Source organism: Salmo salar, chromosome ssa10 (genome assembly GCF_905237065.1).
Source record: "Salmo salar chromosome ssa10, Ssal_v3.1, whole genome shotgun sequence".
Taxonomy (NCBI): domain Eukaryota; kingdom Metazoa; phylum Chordata; class Actinopteri; order Salmoniformes; family Salmonidae; genus Salmo; species Salmo salar.
The window spans coordinates 22,580,696-22,596,139 of record NC_059451.1 but is presented as its reverse complement, the minus strand read 5'-3'; the positions used below and the strand labels follow the sequence as shown (position 1 = coordinate 22,596,139).

The following is a 15,444-nucleotide window of genomic DNA, read 5'->3' as shown; positions in this document are numbered from 1 at the left end:
ATAAGCCCCTCCCTTGTCTTCCCACACAGTCTCAAGTCATTATTGCTCTTTATTTTGTCATATCCATTCCCCCCCAAAAGAAAATAAAACAACATTTCAATAGCCCAATTTAAAGTATATGTTCTATTTTATTCTATTGTAGTACACCCCCATCGGTTTTATGTTTAGGTTTACTTCATTGTTAGGCTAGGCAGGTGCTTTGGTTCACTATAACACAGCATGGGGTTTATAGGGAAATGTGATTCAAGTTCTCTTAAGGCCCTATAACCAAAAGCAAAGCTAAATTCATACAGGTTACATGGCACATTCTTACACTGTACAGGATCCACTCTATCCAAAGCACTCATTAGAATAATAGACTAAATATGCTATTTTGATGTTTATAAAACCAAAGTTAAATGTGGTGCAAATGAGTTTTGTTCACTTTTCACATGACAAAGGGGTAATTAATTGTAAGGGGTTTAAACCCAGTAGGCTATAGTTAATAACTAGGCTATGCATTAATTAAAATGAATACAAGTTTTTACATATATATTATAGGCCTATAATATAATACTTGTTTAGGCTACAGAATAAAAGACTGTGGGTCAATAGGTGGCATGTCTCATAAGCTGCACTGTGCCATCAGGTGTGGTCTCTGTATTAGTCGTATTTGTATACTCAATTATTTACTATCTTGCATCTCATTAGACTCATTATTGCAATAATTCAAATTCCTATTTACAGATGCCTTGTGAATAAGGGAAGGCATCTTTACGCATAAATATAAGCATTATCTTACATACTGGTTAAATAATTGATAGAATATAATTTAGTGCAAATAATGTATCTTTTACCCCATGATATATATATATATATATATATATATATATATATATATATATATATATTCAATCATACATTTTATGAATGCTTAGTTTGTAGGCCTACAGTGCATTCAGATAGTATTCAGAACTATAGACTTTTTCCCACATTTTGTTACGTTACAGCCTTATTCTAAAATTAATTAAATCGTTTTTTCCCCGTCATCAATCTACACACAATACCCCATAATTACAAAGCAAAAACAGATATTTATAAATGTTTGTAAATGTATAAAAATGTTTAAAAAAACTGAAATATCACATTTGTAAAAGTATTCAGACCCTTTACTCAGTATTTTGTTGAGGAACCTTTGGCAGCGATTACAGCCTTGAGTCTTCTTGGGTATGACGATACAAGCTTGGCACACCTGTTTTTGGGGAGTTTCTCCCATTCTTCTCTGCAGATCCTCTCAAGCTCTGTCAGGTTGGATGGGGAGAATCACTGCACAGCTATTTTCAGGTCTCTCCAGAGATGTTCGTTCAGGTTCAAGTCCTGGCTCTGGCTGGGCCACTCAAGGACATTCAGAGTCTTGTCCCAAAGCCACTCTTGGCTTTGTGCTTAGGGTCGTTGTCCTGTTGGAAGGTGAACCTTCGGTGAACCTTCGTCGAAGGTGAACCTTCGTCCCAGTCTGAGCGCACTGGAGCAGGTTTTCATCAAGGATCTCTCTGTACTTTGCTCGGGTCATCTTTCCCACGATCCTGACTAGTCTACCAGTCCCTGCCGCTTAAAAACATCCCCACAGCATGATGCTGCCACCACCATGCTTCACGGTAGGGATGGTGGCAGGTTTCCTCCAGATGTGACACTTGGCATTCAGGCCAAAGAGTTAAATCTTGGTTTCATCAGACCAGAGACTCTTGTTTCTCATAATCTGAGAGTTCTTTAGTTGCCTTTTGACAAACTCCAAGTAGGCTGTTATGTGCCTTTTACCAAGGAGTGGCTTCCGTCTGGCCACTCTACAATAAAGGCCAGATTGGTGGAGTGCTGCAGAGATGGTTGTCCTTCTGGAAGGTTTTCCATCTCCACAGAGGAACTCTGGAGCTCTGTCAGGGTGACCATCGGGTTCTTGGTCACCTCCCTGACCAAGGCCCTTCTCCCCCCATTGCTCAGATTGGCTGGGCAGCCAGCTCTAGGAAGAGTCTTGGTGGTTCCAAACTTCTTTCATTTAAGAATGGTGGAAGCCATTGTGTTCTTGGGGACCTTCAATGCTGCAGAAATGTTGTGGTACCCTTCCCTATATCTGTGCCTCGACACAATCCTGTCTCGGAGCTCTACGGACAACTCCTTTGACCTCATGGCTTGGATTTTGCTTTGACATGCACTGTCAACTGTGGGACCTGATGTAGACAGGTGTGCCTTTCCAAATCATGTCCAATCAATTGAATTTACCACAGGTGGACTCCAATCAAGTTTTAGAAACATCTCAAGGATGATCAATGGAAACAGGATGCACCTGATCTCAATTTTGAGTCTCATAGCAAAGGGTCTGAATACTTATGTAAATAAGGTATTTCTGTTTTAAATTTTTTCATAAATTAGCAAAAATTGCCATAAACCTGTTTTCGCTTTGCCATTATGTGGTATTGTGTGTAGATTGATGAGGAAAAAACATATTTAATCAATTTTAGAATAAGGCTGTAATGTATCAAAATGTAGAAAAGTGAAAGGGTCTGAATACTTTCCGAATGCACTGTATACACCTCAGAGAATTTGCACTGTGTGGAGTCCGCACAGAGAGGGGGCGCGCAGCAGCGTGTGAGCGATGATGTTTGGAGTGACGACACCACGAAACCATAGCACAAGATTACCGAAGCAGATAGCAATCGGGTTGGAGCAACATCCATTAGAGAAGCCCAGAGCCCACTAAAAGTGTCAGTGATCGTCCAGACTGTGGTGATCAAATCCGGCTTGGAAATGCTTCAGTTCGGCGGAAGGGTGTGCGTTGTCTCCGCTGTCGAATGGCTGCTTCTGGCGGGGCTGGCGGCTGCGTCTTCTGATCTATTTGACAACCAACTAGGCGACATCAGTTACTGCAAAAAGCAATGCCAGATCACCATCAAAAACAAAAGCCCAGCTAAAGTAAGTGATACTTGGAAACGATATAGACCTCATTGAGGAATAGCAGAATAGCATATATATTCGGCTACATATCAATGTGACGAAAAGTCTGTTTTCGTGCTTAAATCGCTGCTATAATAAGTTCTTACGTTTCGACGACTGTATCCGAAATTGAATACGGTATATCGATAACCGATAGACTTCCCTTTAGTCTTTAAGTGCTGGCAATCTGTTGTGTAAATGTAGCATGGCCAATGCGTAACGAAGGCCCACATTTTTACTAAATGGCATGTTTATCCTAAATCGTATCAACCGTAGGCTAGGCTACGCCACCTAACTTAATTTCTACACTATGTGGACATTATCATGCACGATTTGGCCGAAAATATCATTTCATGACGCATCTAATTGTTATTCTTTCCACAGCTCTGATCCTCCATTATAGTCATATAGCCTACTCCCCCTACTTCCTCTGGATTGATTTACACATTAATTACATAACTTATGTATGTTCATATAAAACCCAGTCGTAAAATTGTTGTGAGGGCACCAGACCAAGCATGGCATTCTCCAATAGAGCCTATTGCCATTTGCAATTATTTGTCGATGAACAGCAATATGCAGGATATGAAAATAATATCTAATTAATTACAATATCCATGTTTGAATAATCTTAAATAATGTACAATTTGAAAAATACTGTTAGCCTGTAAGATGGCTAATGGATGATTAGTGTCTATAGCCAATAACGGCAACTCCCTCGGTTAGGATATTATTTTCCCAACTACACACCATCGTTTCGGCTCAGTTCAGGTGTGGTTCAGACATCATGCAGGGGAGTGCGGAGCAGAGCAGCAAAATGGATCACAGTGAACTATGCGGAATCACCTGTTTTCAGAACGCTGCACCAGTTTATAGGCCCTAAAGTATGCCTTTGATGTGCGCGTATTATTTGAACAACACCTTAGTGACGAATAGTCAGTGCATGAACAATGTTCAGTTTATTTTATTCATGGGACTATAATTGGCACGTTGTAGTAAGCAAATAATGACCTATAAAATGGAACCGTGCATCCTGGGTCAGAAGAAAGTCCCGCTAGACCCACCACGAACAGGGAATAAAGCAGTAAATCGAAAGGATGACACGCGTGACACTGTAATACGCCTGTAAACCGTTGATGGTCGGACAGGGGGATCTCTTTGTCACTCACGTTCCTGTGTCAGTCGCTTGGGGGCGCTGTTTTGTTCTTGTGTAATAGAACCAAGCTTGGCGGAAACTGTGACCAAGTCATTGTTATTCTTCACTCATCACAACATTCCCTGGCACGACATTTGCAATATTTTCCATGTGTACCGCTAAGATCAATAATTCCTCACCTCATTTAAAATATTTAGTCTGTAACATTATCCAATTGAAATACCTCTGTGGTATAGGCATATCTAATTGCCTATCTAATTAATCACACACAAATCCAGGACAATATCTCATTCTCTTTGAGGATATCTGCTTTGTTTGAATAGTCATAATTAGCTCCTATGTTTTTCTCTCTCCTGAAGGACTCCATACTGAATGCCTGTCACCGTGGTTGTCGTCTCTACTCCATATGTCAGTTTGTGAATGGCAATGCTGGCTTCAACACCAGCAGGGAGGAGTGTCAAGGAGGTAAACAAAACAAAAAAATCCCAAGCTATGCTTCAAGGCCAGAAAGCACTTGATTCAACCTATTGGCCTATCATGTGCCTGTACCAGGGCCAACATGACATTAATGGAACCCTGTGTGTGTGTGTGTGTGTGTGTGTGTGTGTGTGTGTGTGTGTGTGTGTGTGTGTGTGTGTGTGTGTGTGTGTGTGTGTGTGTGTGTGTGTGTGTGTGTGTGTGGCTCAATTGAAGCTGTTCACTCAGTTGGTGACTTGTTTATTGAAAATCAATCCTGTGATCTGCTGTCCTCTCTCGTCCTGGCAGTAGATGCTCAAATGTTCTGATATTGATGACTGTAGGGAGGGGTGAAATTGGGACGCAATGACTAACACATGCTGTGTATTTTCTCTTGAATTTCTTTGTATTTTTCTATCTCTCTCTTCTCTCTCTCCCCCTCCCTTCTCTTTCTTGCCCCTCTCCCCCTCTCTCTTCTACCCCCCCCTTTTCTCTCTATAGCATGCCAGGAAGCATACAGCAAACTGCTGGAGCAGGAGGCCTGCAGCACCGGCTGTGCCAGCCAGCCCTCCGAACCTGAGATCAAGAGGAGGAAGGTTAGCATGGTCATTCAGTAGCCATTCAGTAGGACACACACACACACACACACACACACACACACACACACACACACACACACACACACACACACACACACACACACACAGTCTTGTACAGCAACACACACACCATTACGTTTTTGCCAGAGGAAATAATGGCACCTAAACTCAGACAGTTCAACCTGTTGTTCCCTGCAGCTGAAGGCCATGGCCCACCGTCCCAAGCCCCCCTCTGTCATGGACACCGTGTCGAGCTGGTTTAACGACATCGTCAGCTCTGCTCAGAGCTTCATCTCCTCTACCTGGACCTTCTACCTGCAGGCCGACGACGGCAAGGTGGTTGTCTTCCAGGTGAGACACTGTCAGGACTCAAGTTACACAGTGACTATTGGGGGTACAGCTGTAATTCAAACCTTAGGGGCAACAGAGGTGAACTCAACTCAAACATAAGGATGAAAAGGACGTGGGATCAGTACTGTATATGATTTACTTGATAAGTGACGGCTAAGTCAAGACAGGCTGGCTGAATCTATAGAAGGACAACCGAGATCTGTAAATCCAGTAATAAAAAGACACGTGGTGAGACAACATGAAATTATGAAAACAACAGTCTTCATGCGATTTCTTTCTTTAGCCTTAGGGGTGATGGATGGATGCTTGTGTTTTATGGACGTGACATGCTAGCAGAGGCGAGAGCAGGCTCCACAGGCTCTGAGCTGGCTAGCAGGCCTGTGTTTAGTGGGCAACTGGCTGGCTGCCACCCTCTTGACAAATTGACTGGGGGCAAAGAAACAACAGAAAAGCACTAAGGCTGAGGGACAGCTGAAAGAGAAGACAAGCCACCGCTGCAATACAAATCACAAGTGCAGACATTCAGAATGAGTGGGTTCTGCAGAGCAGAGGGCTGGGTAGGATGACAAGCTGTATGGACTCACTAGGAGGACCATGGTGACTTGTAGCCTTAGGCGTGATACAAAACAAACAGGAAATGGTCGGGAGACCCACTGTGCTAGCAGTTTGTCTACATTATGTAGCAGTTTTATTAAGTTCTCAAAAAGGGCCATTCAAAGGCAACACGGTGCACTACTGGAGTTGAAGTGAATCGGATAAAAATACATGTATTAACAAGTTCATCTGAGTTTTCAGCAATTAGTGAGAGAGCCAACTTGTGGAATAAATGGCGCTTGGTCTTCATGCAGTGTTCAGTATGACAGGTTTATTTGGGCCAAGTGATTTCTATTTGAATCAGTTCACAGTGGAACTACTTGCGCTCTCCTTCAGTTAATCAGTCGTTTGTACAAATAAGACTTTTAATTCACTAAGGAGCCAATAGATGTAGGTGTATTTTGCTATGTGATGTGCAGAGGTGATTCCCAAAACGACTTTCAAAAGAACTGAGACTCTATTTCCAAGAGCTATTGAGGTTTTAGCTCACAGGTCTAATGTGGTCTTGAGTCACACAAACGTCTGAAGATTGATACCAGGTCCATTACATTTAGAGGGCTAACGTATGGCACATAAACCATCTGGGTTCTATATCAATGTGGGTTACCCACAACATTTTCCAAAAGTTTGTGTGTTTGGATGCAACTGTGATCAAAGCAGCTTCTCTGATTGCTCCAGGCAAGCCACCTGTGTCTGAGTGAGGCGGTTTGAGTCCCAGTCCCACAAGCGGCAGATTCTCCCTTCCTCAGCTCCCTTTAGCTGTATCTCAGACAATGGGCTGAGCTCCAGCTCGGGGAACATCCATCCCTCTCCTACCCACATTTGACATGGGTTAAGTGGCAGCCTCCTTCTTAATCACACTTATTCATGCCATCCTAGCCTCCCAGTGATTCAGGAGTGCTCCTCTAAGGTAATCAGCGAGAATCAAGCTGTTTCCTCCGGGCTTAGAGGGAGTAAACACAGTCGACAGGGCCCTCTCATCACTGATTGGGGGGATAACGCTTGTTTGGAAAAGGGGTCTTGTTTCAATTCCTTCCGCGTCCAACATTCACATGATGCAGGGTCCCCTTGAAGAAAATAGGGACATACATAGATACTACTTCTATGACCCCCCCTAAGAAGAAAGTGAGCCCAAATAACCCAAAAATACCAAATAAGGGAAGGGAGGTTGTTACTTTGGAAAAGGATCCCTCCTTCCTGTTGGTCTTTGTGCCTCTATAGCCAGAGCACCTTTGGCATTCTGGGACAATAATGCATGACAGATGTACATCAGAAGGCCTACTCTTACTGATGGCAAGATTTCCAGTCTGCAGCCAATAACTACTAACATACTCAAATGTTCACTCTTCTCTTCCCATTGCCTTTCCCCCCAATATTACACCTGGATCCAATGCGCTCCGTAAAATCGTTGCTATCGCATAAACTGGTTGTGAAATGACTTTGAAAATAACAATAGTTTGTCTGAATATCTATGACCTTTTGTTAGACCAAGCCTTATTCTCTTCCACATAGGTCATCTCAGTTAAATGACTATATCTGACCAATTTATTTCCTTTTCTCTTTGTTTATCTCACATTCATTGACCCATAGACTATTCAAATGCCGATTGATACGTTTTATTTTCAGTTGTCATAACTACACATGCATACATGGACCTGTGTGTCAAGATTATTCTTTTTTCTTAAAAAAAATGACTCCCTCTGTCTTCATGTCTTGTTGTTGGGAAAGGTTCAGTTGAGGGTAACCAAAATCCTATTTTAATGAGTTCTCCAGGGGGAGCCAGAAACACAGTCTCCATAATGAAAGGCACAATGATGCCTCTGCTGACAGAGCTGGGTCAATGTGTGTGTGTGTGTGTGTGTGTGTGCGGCCGCGCGTGCATATGTACGTGCGAGTGTGCTTGTGTGTGTGTTTGCGCGCCTACTTGAATGTGTGTGTGTGTAGACATAGGGATTAACCCTGTCTTCACTCTAAGTGATTCAGGTTCGCTCACATACTGTAGTACACAATTGCTGTTTTTAAAGGCCTCTTTTCAGAGACACTTTCTTCAGTCAAGTGGCCTTTTCACTCCCCTCAGAGAGAATGAATTGGGGGGCTCTTGAGCAGCCAACCAGGACAGACTCAGCAATGGGCAAGCAGGGGGTCCTTTAATGAAGTTAGAGAGAAAGAAATGCTGATTTAAAACTCCACCTGTGTGCCAAAACAATCCATACAATCTGCTCTATACAATCTACAATGCAATGTTCTCCTATAATCAGTGAGTCCTCTCTTTGTTTGAGTACATGTGGCAGTATCCTCTACATCTAAGTCTGCAGTTGTGTGTATTTCTCCCTGTCGTGTTTAGCTGTTCATTGAGTATTCTTAGTCCAGACTTCATTATGGTCTAACCTCAATGTGTAAAACAGACATTTTTCTGCCACTTTTTCAGTGAATTACTGTGTGTAGTTACTAGTGCCTGAATTGACTTTGTTTGTTGTTCCTACCAGAGCCAACCAGAGATTGAGTACACCCTGCCGGAGCTGCAGGCTCCCCGCTCCAATGTGGCAGACAAGCCCTGGCCACAGGTCCAGTCCCACACACAGAGACCCCATGGTGAGACACCAACCGTCTGCAGTGTTGTGGCATACAGCTCTGTCACACATCGAGACCCATAATGTACAAATCATAATAAGACCTGTAGGATATATAGTATAGAGTGCATTAAAGGAGATTTACATTGAATTGAATATGCTTTATTGATCTCTAGAGGGATGAAATTAGGTTACATTTGGTACACTTCCTCACAAAGTCTGTTGCTCATAAGTGTTCACCTCTGTGCAGGTGTGAAAGGACATGGGGAGAAGGGAGCAGCCAAGGCGGGAGGCAAGGGGAAGCACCCAGCAGTCCAGCAACATACAGAGGACCCCACCGCTGAGCATGACTTCCTGGGTTGCATGTCAAGGTGAGGAAATATTGAACAAGAACAGTCATCTGCCCAAATCAACCCATTTCGTTCCCTCTGATTTAGAGGTCTTCTGAGTTGTAGGACCTCCCCTTTCTCTCAGGCGCTCTGGACTGCCTCGTTGGATCCTGGCTGCCTGTCTCTTCCTGTCCATCATGGTGATGTTGTGGCTGAGCTGTGCCAGCCTGGTCACTGCACCTGAACAGCGCATCAAAACAGAGGTAAACACATCACCTGAACAGCGCATCAAAACAGAGGTAAACACATCACCTGAACAGCACATCAAAACAGAGGTAAACACATCACCTGAACAGCACATCAAAACAGAGGTAAACACATCACCTGAACAGCACATCAAAACAGAGGTAAACACATCACCTGAACAGCACATCAAAACAGAGGTAAACACATCACCTGAACAGCACATCAAAACAGAGGTAAACACATCACCAGAACAGCACATCAAAACAGAGGTAAACACATCACCAGAACAGCACATCAAAACAGAGGTAAACACATCACCTGAACAGCACATCAAAACAGAGGTAAACACATCACCTGAACAGCACATCAAAACAGAGGTAAACACATCACCTGAACAGCACATCAAAACAGAGGTAAACACATCACCAGAACAGCACATCAAAACAGAGGTAAACATTGCACCAGAACAGCACATCAAAACAGAGGTAAACACATCACCTGAACAGCACATCAAAACAGAGGTAAACACATCACCAGAACAGCACATCAAAACAGAGGTAAACATTGCACCAGAACAGCACATCAAAACAGAGGTAAACACATCACCAGAACAGCACATCAAAACAGAGGTAAACACATCACCTGAACAGCACATCAAAACAGAGGTAAACATTGCACCAGAACAGCACATCAAAACAGAGGTAAACACATCACCTGAACAGCACATCAAAACAGAGGTAAACATTGCACCAGAACAGCACATCAAAACAGAGGTAAACACATCACCAGAACAGCACATCAAAACAGAGGTAAACACATCACCTGAACAGCACATCAAAACAGAGGTAAACATTGCACCAGAACAGCACATCAAAACAGAGGTAAACACATCACCAGAACAGCACATCAAAACAGAGGTAAACACAGCACCAGAACAGCATCACGAAAAACCTGAATTATATTGGCAAACTCTGTCTTTTAGATTAAAAACAGCTAACCATCTATGTAACTTCATTTCCCCTGTGTTAGATTAATTGTTAACTCACTGAAGTGTTACCTGAAAGCTGGAATCTGCATTTGGGGAAACAGAGCCACCGAACATTTGTTATTGTTTTTGTTTTGTTTATGAAATGGAGGAGAGTAGCATCCAGCATCGTGATGAAGAAATTGCAATTTATACTCTGCTCTTCTATCACACGTGCAAAGGTGTGCATGATGTCCTAGGGAAACAAACATTTTTCATTGTTTTAAGGAATTTCTTTGTTATTGTAATATCGCAAATGGATGTGGCAGTTTCACCAATACTGATTCCAGCTTTAACATGTGTTTGCCTGAGATTAATTACTCCTAGAGACAATGGGAACATTTCTATCGATTTGAATGAATAACTGATTCCTTTCCCAGCTGAGCATCAACGGAGACAATGAGTTTCTGGATGACGTCCAGAAGGTCAACCCCTACCATCTGACCCCTGTGATTGCTGTAGCCATCGACCAACCAGAGGAGAGCGAGGAAGCGGGACCACTGCCAGTCAAGGTTGACCTCAACAAGACTTCTCTTTAGGGGACCAAAGGGATCGGCTCTCTGGTTTCTAGGGTAACCATTTCGTAAAAACCTCCCTCAGTAAAAGAGGGGAACAGAAACACACCAACACACACACCAGATTTTCTATACACACACGGCACCATCCCTTCACAACAGGTTTGTCCCGTCTGAATTCTAGTTTCTATAACAAGTCCGACCATCAGATCTTAGCCTGTTGTGCTTATCTCTGCATACAATACCGATTTCCTAGATCCCTAGTGTCCGTTGATAAATCTCACTAAGAGTGTGGAGATCTAGTTGTCACCACCTTCTTGTACCTATCATTTTGTATTTGACAATGCAGATGCTTAAGGCTTATTTCATGGTCATTGTAACTATTAAATGTAACTACTTAGATCTGCCTGTGAGGAAGTCAAGGAGAACATGTGCTCTGAAAGCTTTCCAGGCTTTTGATGTCAAGGGATAAAAAAGAAAGGACACACACAGGGATTCAAATTGAAGATGAATAAAAATTATCTTACATCCTCTTGGAATTCATTTGTGACTTGCAGATAGAGAAAAGGTATGGAGATGTTTAAAATGCTTTGAAAGCTATATTGTGAACGCTGCAGGAGACAATGGCTACCAGGTTTCACCTTTGATGATAATCACTGATATCAACAGTGTGAAGAAAATTCTCACCTAAAAGAAGCAAATACACTCCATAAATTATAGATCTCTGTAGATCTTACAGAGAATTCTCAGATCAGATGAAACACCCCAATTAATTGAATTCTGACATTTGGCAAATAAAGGAATTGTGCTCAAATTATGTTGACTGACACCCTCAGCTAACGGTGTGTGTGTGTGTGTTTGTGTGAGTGAGAGTGCGCACGGCGTGTGCATGTGTGTGTGAACAAAATAAAAACAGTACTTGGTGCTGAATTAAACTGGAATTGAACCGCCCACTCCGAATGAGAATTATTGTATGTATTTATTCATGCCTTTGTGTATTTATTCAGAACCAATAACATAAGGTACATGTTTACTAGTGTCAGTGAAGTCCCATGTAAATAATCATCTATCCAAATTTATCCTATTGCTACAACTGTAATACAACCTTGTACCCTCTTTTCCAGAGACGTGCAGGAAGACGAATATTACTGTATTATTACTATATCTCCTTAAGGGTTAGTCCTATTAGCTCTTAAATGTCCCATGCGCTTTCTAATAGTAGACTGTTTTGTATGCTATACAGGCACATAATGATAGGGAAGACCAATGGGATGCTCGATGCAAGGCTTTTAGAATAGACCTTTGTTATGGAGTAGCACCGTCAATGAGATTTCAGTTCTCTCCTCAGTGATTTTGATGTCCAGTAAAGTATATTTTCCTTTTGCCTAGTCACTGTGCATGCTAGTACGCTACACCACATTCAATGAAACCACCCACCTCAGTATGGCAGGAAACTAATGTACACTTGTGAATTTTGTGTTTCTATTTAAATGTCGAATAGAATGTTAGGATATTAATCTCATGGTTTAAGTTAAGGAAAGAAACAAGATGGATATATCTAAAAGCCATTCGATATCAGTCCTGGTTCAAGTGAAGGTTACAGCGTCATGTAGAATGTGATAAGAGTTTCGAACTGTAATGGTTCCTTTTTATCTGTTTGTTTTCAGTGAAATAATACATAACTACAACATGATGAATAAAGTGTGTTCATGGTAAATATAATGGAGATGACTTTGTGGGTTTTATGTCAGTACACATACATGTATCGAATCTACAGTATGCATTATCAATTATGGAATGACTTGTAGTCCCATTAAGCCATTCTTATACCATGTTAATTTAAGACATATATTTCCACTTTCTTCCATACATTCAAATTGTTCATGGAGGATATAAAATATCAACAACATAATCACATAGCACTACGTCATACTAGCTGGTACAGTATCTTCTGTTTGTCAAATGTTCTATTTTGGTTGTAAAAACGTCCCACATTTTTCATGTACATGATCTCCCCAGACTCTCATTGTTTCTGTGTGCTGTTTCAGAGTCTCTGTGCTCCCAAGTGAGAAACATTTCAGTTGCAGGGAAGTGAGGGAACCCCACCAAATGCTTCTGGAACTCATTAGAAACCCAGCTGTCCAGACAAAAGGCACACACACAAAGCCTTGGGTGGCTGAAATGTTGTTTTTTCCCCTCTCACTCTGCTGTGTGGCAACTTATTTTGTTTTCTGTAGCTTGTACACAGGGCTACTAATTCAGAATGAACTCCTAATGATGGAGGTGGATCACATACACTGAGGATTGAATGCATGGAAAATCTCATCGCGATTGTCATTTTTATCCACACGGTGGCGCCTAAAGCTCCTCACTGATTTCATTGTGTCTGTTTTTAGCTGTTTGTCTTGCCTTGTGACTCCCGAATCAGAAGAGAGGTTATATTATACAAGGGCAACAGGTAGCCTAGTGGTTAGAGCGTTGGGGCAGTAACTGAAAGGTCGTTGGTTTGCATACCCAAGCCAACAAGGTGAACAATCTGTCTATGTGCCCTTGATCAAGGCACTTAACCCAAATTTTCTCCAGGGGTGTTGTACTACTATGGCTGACCCTGTAAAAACAACATATTTCACTGCACCTACTGTATCTGGTGTATGTGACAATACAATGTATTAATATATATTTTATAGTTCTTTGACTTGTGATATCTGAGAGGTTATGATTCTGCTGTGAGAATTTGAAACCTGTATTTTACTGTGGCCAGGGCCCTATTTGTGGATTTGATTGAAACTTACTGAAAGCTGATGCTGTGCAAATTTTCACATTACAAATGCACTCGATCTCATCTTCTACTGTGAGTATTTTACTCTTCCACAAATTGTTATACTCATTTGTTGTAGAATGCAAGCAACACCTAAACTACAGTACCCTATCTGTACTCCTGGCCACTGGCCACGTTTCGATTACCTTTTATCTTTGCTGTGACAGAATCATATCTTTCAATTTACGGTGTGAATTTGGCCCTTCTCTGTTCTGTCTTCACAAGATGGTGTATGTTGGCTTAGAAACAGAGACAAACAGAGAAATATGTCAAACTTATCATGTTGCTGTGTCCATCTCAGTGTGTCCATGTGTCAATAATTTAATAAACCATTATTTTTTTAACTGACAAAATATTTTATTTTACTCGGCAAGTCAGTTAAGAACAAATTCTTATTTTCAATGACAGCCTAGGAACAGTGGGTTAACTGCCTTGTTCAGGGGCAGAACAACAGATTTGCACCTAGCCAGCTCACGGATTTGATCTTGCAACCTTTCGGTTACTAGTCCAGCACTCTAACCAGGCTACCCTGCTGTTCATTGAGCATATAGGAAATGCGCTGGTGGAAACATTAACAGATCCTTTAAGATTTTTATACCACTTAAACCAGGAGTAGGATTTTATCCTCTTCTATAGCAGTAAAAACGTTACAAATAAATGTATTTGAATTGAACTACATTTTAATCTTACGCTAATGGCTCTGAGTGAAGATTTCATATCAATGATAATGATCCTCTAAGAGAGCCAATGTTGATGAATCTCTACAGCTATTCCAATATCGTCTTCGTGTTTCTCCTCTGACTTCCTCCACTTCATAGATATTAATGTCTTCCTATTTGCATGATGTCCGTTTGCTCACCCTCAGTCCATCTGCATAATCGGCAGCCAGGCTGTGTGAATATTAGACAGTGAGAAAACAATGTGTTGTGGTGCATATTTAAACATGTCCCCCAGCCTCGTCATGGCCCATAATGAGGGGAAGACATTCTCCCTCATAACTTGAGAAGAAGCCTATTCGCGGTGGAGGGATGAGTCACTCTGGAGGCTGTCTGGGCTCTTGACGCAGCCAGTGCGGTGTGCAAACAATGCCACCCGACTCCCATTCAGCGGCACACCGGGGCTGAGAGCTGCCTCAATGTGCTGATTGTCTCCCATATGTTCAGGGGCTCTACAGACTAAACCCTGCATCCCATTGTACCGCCACTCCAATAACGTGAACCATCCGCGCTATATCTGGAATGAATGAGGCGGGCTGCAGCTGGGCTCCCATTGATAACAATGTCAGATGACTAGGCCTGGTGAAGGGGAGGACACAGAGATCACAGGCGCTGATGCCTCATGCCAGAAAACGCTCTTTGGTGGGCGCACAGGGTATCTGATCTGGCTAAAAATATCCAGGTTTCTGCGTGGGCATTGATGAAGAGAAACAACACAAGAAAGAAGTTGGGTGTTCTTTTAATTTGTGAAATAGACTTTAATGAAAATACATTTTGCTGGCTTCCCTGTGTCTGTTGACATAGAGAGGTAATCTGTGATTTTTATGGGTTTCTGCCTTACAATCGTTTGAAACTGTGAAATGTGATCTCACGGAAATAATACCCTCTACAGTTGTACCTAATTCAACATCCATGAGCAGCCGGTTGTTTATGTCTGCCTGTCTGTCTAATAGGGGGTGAAAAGCTGTTTGGGTTGTACAAATCCATGTTGGTTCAATTAACATGGAGCACTGCCTTGTTAGTCTTCACTAACAGCTGTGTGTCTGACGACAGTGCCTACAAGCCTGGCACGCCAGGCTACCAACTTGGTGGTGGCACTGGCGTCT

General features: G+C 42.2%; 1 protein-coding gene across 2 annotated transcripts; it reads left to right on the top strand.

The window, feature by feature from the left end:
• Nucleotides 1-2,575: 2,575 nt before the first annotated feature.
• Nucleotides 2,576-12,526, top strand: LOC106613787 (transmembrane protein 59). Of its 2 annotated transcripts, none has more exons than XM_045687514.1 (8): nucleotides 2,576-2,943; nucleotides 4,480-4,585; nucleotides 5,078-5,172; nucleotides 5,374-5,526; nucleotides 8,607-8,712; nucleotides 8,941-9,061; nucleotides 9,165-9,318; nucleotides 10,670-12,526. In XM_045687514.1, exons 1-8 carry the CDS (start codon nucleotides 2,779-2,781, stop codon nucleotides 10,826-10,828), a joined length of 1,059 nt encoding a protein of 352 aa, XP_045543470.1. In that variant the 5' UTR covers nucleotides 2,576-2,778; the 3' UTR covers nucleotides 10,829-12,526. The 2 variants fall into 2 exon arrangements, with proteins under 2 accessions (XP_045543470.1, XP_014071877.1); XM_014216402.2 differs by having other exon boundaries at nucleotides 2,577-2,943; nucleotides 9,165-9,282.
• The last annotated feature ends 2,918 nt before the right edge of the window (nucleotides 12,527-15,444 follow it).

Excerpts from the sequence above, each read along its gene's own strand:
- LOC106613787 (XM_045687514.1), top strand. The coding sequence starts at position 2,779 with ATGCTTCAGTTCGGCGGAAGGGTGTGCGTTGTCTCCGCTGTCGAATGG. Across the intron at positions 9,062-9,164 it reads TTCCTGGGTTGCATGTCAAG|GCGCTCTGGACTGCCTCGTT; the intron begins GTGAGGAAATAT and ends CCTTTCTCTCAG. Across the intron at positions 9,319-10,669 it reads AACAGCGCATCAAAACAGAG|CTGAGCATCAACGGAGACAA; the intron begins GTAAACACATCA and ends TTCCTTTCCCAG.